Here is a 4220-nt window from a genome sequence, read left to right as displayed (position 1 = left end):
TCTTTCTATGATATAACAAAGGTTACAATATGATACATGATATGTGTGTTTGGGGCCCCCAGGAGCCCCATTGTGAAATGTCTGGGATCTGAGGGCCCCCATATGCAGCTTTTGGGGTACCAATAAAGATGGCGGATGAACAGTCTCTGCACCCCACCTATTGCATGGAGGAGCTGTAAGGCACCGGAGAGCCACATTCATGGTTCTGATTGGCTGGCTCTGAGTGGTCAGGGAAGTCCAATGTGCACAGGATTCTGGGAAGGCGTGGCAGGGCCAATGGTGAAGGGCAATTGTGTGCGGAGTCCTAGTGATTAATTCCCTATAAGAGGTTAGTGAGGGCAAAAACACAGAGCGTCCAGAGCGAGCGGGAAACATGGCGCACAATGACGTCACAGCCCGGCACAATGTTACATTTGTATCCCATTGTTCTTCATTCTTCTCCAATCACACAGCAGCTGGACCTTCACTGCCCCCGTGTGGACATAGTGTATAATGACAGCTCACATTGAAATACAGAGATTTAAATCTCAGGAAAATGTTTTCTGAACTCTAAGCTTCAAATCTACAAATTGTCTGAGGTCAGTTTCCAGGAAGCGGCACCCACTGCTATTTGTACAATTTTATCTTTATCTGGCTATTTAATGTTCTATTTGTATGAGTTCCAGTTCTGCATCAATCCCCGCAATATAAATTTACTATTGGTTGATCCTGCCAGTAGATCCGTGTATTTTCAACTTCCTGTTACATACCAAACTATGCAGCAAAAGTGCTAAATCCAGGGGCCGGGGCAAAACTCTGCTGGGGGCACCAGCAATGGGCATCGATGTATCTTCTATATCCAAAAACATTGTGGGTGCACCTTTATATTTCATGTTCCCCACCCTATAAATCTAGGTGACGGTACCCAACCCCCCGGGTAAGTGGACCACCTACTCACCTCCCCCAGCCCCATCTCTGCTGTGCCGCTGCCATCATCCATGGCCTGGAAAAACCCTGCAGACAGAAAACACGGAATTCAGGGAGAGCAGAGCGACCGATACCAAGTACAGTGATAAAGAATCTTCAATTATTATTATTATTATTATTATTATTATTAATGGGTTTTATATAACAGACACACAACTGCCGGATCCTATGGGCCCTATATAACTAATGCTCTGGGGCATTACAAACAGAATATTGACCCCTGGGGGTAATAGGGATATTACATCACATAGGACCCTGCAAAGCCCCAGCACCCCTTCAATTCCTTTAGTCTCCTGTACAGCATACAAGGGGGAATGGCGCCCCCAGAGGTCATGGAACATATTACATGTGCTCAGAAAAATCAAAGCAGAACATTGCTGATCAGCCAGGTTAGATGATTGGTATTACAGGGTTACATTGGGGGTAATAACAAGGTTACATTGGGGGTAATAACTAAACATGGGGGTAATAACTGCATACATAACCAGACTTACTGAACATGGCCTCCAGCTTTAGCAGACAGCACACAAAATTGTCAAAGTCGACTCCCAGATCGTCAGCATATCGGGCCACCAGCACCTGCATGATCTTATTGTTCAGCTTGTACCCTGCGGAGATAGAGAGAGGTCAGCTGACTGATGGGGGGCAGGTGGTGTCTATCCCTCCACTTACGTCTGGACACCACTCTGTTCAGGATGGTCTTGAGCTCGAACACACTGATCTCCATGTCCTGAGCAGAGAAAACAGAACATTTTTTAGTTACAGACGGGGCAGATAGAAAATGTCCACACGGCCGATCTATAGACAATCCAACTCACTTCCCCTGCCAGCTGCTGAAACATCGCCTTAAAGGAATCATCCACATCGTCCTCTGTGATGTCCTCCTGAGAAAAAGATAAATCATGTGTGACACCACCTCCATAATCTGCACCACAAGAACATTTCTGCCCCCTGTCTGTCACCCCGTGCCAGTGCAGCAAGGGTCAGAATTATATAAATGTATATTAATATTGGAGTGTCAGCTCCTTGGGACAGGGTCTGATGTGTTTTATATACCACTGTGATATTTGTCTATAAAATATGGAATATAAAACAAAAATATATAAAATGATAAATTCCTCTCACCTGGTCAGGTAGATCTGCAGTGATTTCGTCATCAAGTTCCCTGGAAAGAACAGACAGGTGAGTAACAGCAACGCTTCCCCTCCCCCCCCTACAGAGCTCTGCACACTCACTGAATCTCTGAATGCTTCTCTGTGAATATTCGCAGCACAAAGTCGCCCTCCTTGTGGGGATCGAATGTTGATGGGACGATGATGTACTCTCCGGGGGGCAGGCTGATCGGGTTGCTGACTTCTCGCAGATTGATAAAAGTTTCTGAGCGGGCGCAGGACTGGTGACGGAGGAAGAAATCCTTCTTCAGGTGAACATTCTGGCAGCCTTTAAACTGCAGAGGAGGAAAAGAGAAGAGCGGCCTAATATCCTGCAGAGAAACTGTACGTGCTACCCACAGCCACCAATCCCCCCACCAGTCCCCGAAATAACGACCCTCCAGCCCCGTCCGCAGCATTGACTCACCAGAACTCCCCATCCTCCATCTTCAGGCAGAGGTCTTCACGCTCAGATGGGTCAACCTCATTCCACTCCGAGGAGCTGAGATCGAAGCAGAGAAAGGTTGGTTAGGTTTGTTATGGATTCTGTAGATACCCATCTGCCCCCACCCCCACCCCCCCGGAACATGTGGGGGCTCTTCTCCAACTATTAACCAGCCACCTACCTGTGCTCATCACATGGGCTGCTCTACCTGCCTCAGGTGGCACCACAGGACAACCAGCAGCTCCACCTACCTGGCCAAGAGCTCCTCTGTCATCCCCATCCTGGGGTTCCTGGGTGACCCAGTATTGGTGATCCGGGCCAGGCCAGAACTCATAGGTGACCCTGAGATCCCCCCCAATGTGGGAAGCCCCTCCGCCATGCCACCTCCCCCACACAGGAAGAATCTATTGGAGGGGAGCTGCTGATAGGACGTTTTTCAAGATATTTTAGGATCATTTTCACCACTAAATGAGATTCTAACCCCCATGGTTGCTTTGCAAACCCCCAAAGTTACCCTATCAACCAATCAGCAAAGGCCACCCCTCACCCCACATTTCCTCCCCCGGCGGACACATTGCACCCAGATATCAGAGCTCTTACTTGTCACTCCAGGCTCCCGTCCACTCCACCTGCCCCCAGGGGTTCCGGATCCGAATCAGCTTCTCCACCCCTCCGCGGTAGTTGACCTGGCAGAGATATGGAGGGGACAATCAGCATCATGTGACCTGTAGACTCCGCCATTAATACGCCGGGGGTGAGCTCCACCAAACTCACCTCTTTCAGACCAGTGACGGAGTATGCGTGGCCCTTCACCAGCTTCTTGAAGGTTATGGCTTCCATGTCGAAGGCGCTGGTGATCTAAAACAAGAGATAGCCAAAAGTCACCAACATGCAACATTTACCCCAGAGGGCAATTCCCCTTCCAGAGACAATTATTGCACTCATATTGCCCTAGAGTCACCCTTAATGACTCCCCACTGATACCTCCCGGCCCTGTCAGCCATTGGTGGCCTTCTGTGTCCTATTGGAGCGAAGTCCCTGCACTTCATGTCCCAGAGACGGGGATCTCTCTAAACAACTGCCCCTATTTTGGGGGGGGTTCCCCTTTTTTCCTGTTCTGGTGACAGCGGCACAATTTTGGGTTTCATTTTAGGAAGTTTTGGTGGTAAAGAAAATACAAAGGGGGCAATCACAGATCTGATTCCAGCCGCTGGAAGACTGGATACAACTAGGAGAAGATTCCCAGCTCACATTCCAGGATTTGGGATCATTTATTTCCTGATCTTACAGATTTGAGGAATGTTGTGTAGCTGGGACATTGGAGCTGCATGGAGTGAGCCCAGGACAGGTCCTCTTACATCGATGGAGCAGCCCAGTAGGGATCCTCGCTGCAGGGCCCGGCTGATGATTTTGTCCAGGTCGCGGGGAGCTTTCCGCAGCTCATACATAATGGCCACACCGCCGGTGAAATCTTCAAAACCCTCAGTGGTGCTGCCACCCGACAGAGCCTCATAGGAACCATTCAGCCTGCAGGGGGAAGAAGAGAAATCAGCCCGGTGTCTGCGGGTGGGGGGTACAAAGGAGCGGAGAGACACCCCTAAGGGCACCAATACCATTCCCATCCTCATACAGAACAGGCTGCTTACATACTCCATGTG

The 4220-nt window shown here is 49.4% G+C and overlaps 1 protein-coding gene across 1 annotated transcript in view; it reads right to left on the bottom strand.

Annotated features, from left to right (window-relative positions):
* Window positions 1-385: 385 nt before the first annotated feature.
* LOC140329926 (calpain-1 catalytic subunit-like) overlaps window positions 386-4220 on the bottom strand; it is a gene marked incomplete at its 5' end in the record, with an annotated part of 7731 nt that continues 3896 nt past the window's right edge. The window contains 10 exon segments of the mRNA XM_072410317.1: window positions 386-993; window positions 1461-1582; window positions 1614-1696; window positions 1785-1850; window positions 2092-2131; window positions 2202-2483; window positions 2545-2619; window positions 3163-3248; window positions 3337-3420; window positions 3921-4159. Of these exon segments, the coding sequence (XP_072266418.1) occupies window positions 869-993; window positions 1461-1582; window positions 1614-1696; window positions 1785-1850; window positions 2092-2131; window positions 2202-2483; window positions 2545-2619; window positions 3163-3248; window positions 3337-3420; window positions 3921-4159 (1202 nt within the window). The 3' untranslated portion in view covers window positions 386-868.

The sequence above is a fragment of the Pyxicephalus adspersus genome, chromosome 4 (genome assembly GCF_032062135.1).
Source record: "Pyxicephalus adspersus chromosome 4, UCB_Pads_2.0, whole genome shotgun sequence".
Taxonomy (NCBI): domain Eukaryota; kingdom Metazoa; phylum Chordata; class Amphibia; order Anura; family Pyxicephalidae; genus Pyxicephalus; species Pyxicephalus adspersus.
The sequence above is the reverse complement of the archived record's forward strand: the minus strand, read 5'-3'. Positions and strand labels throughout refer to the sequence as shown.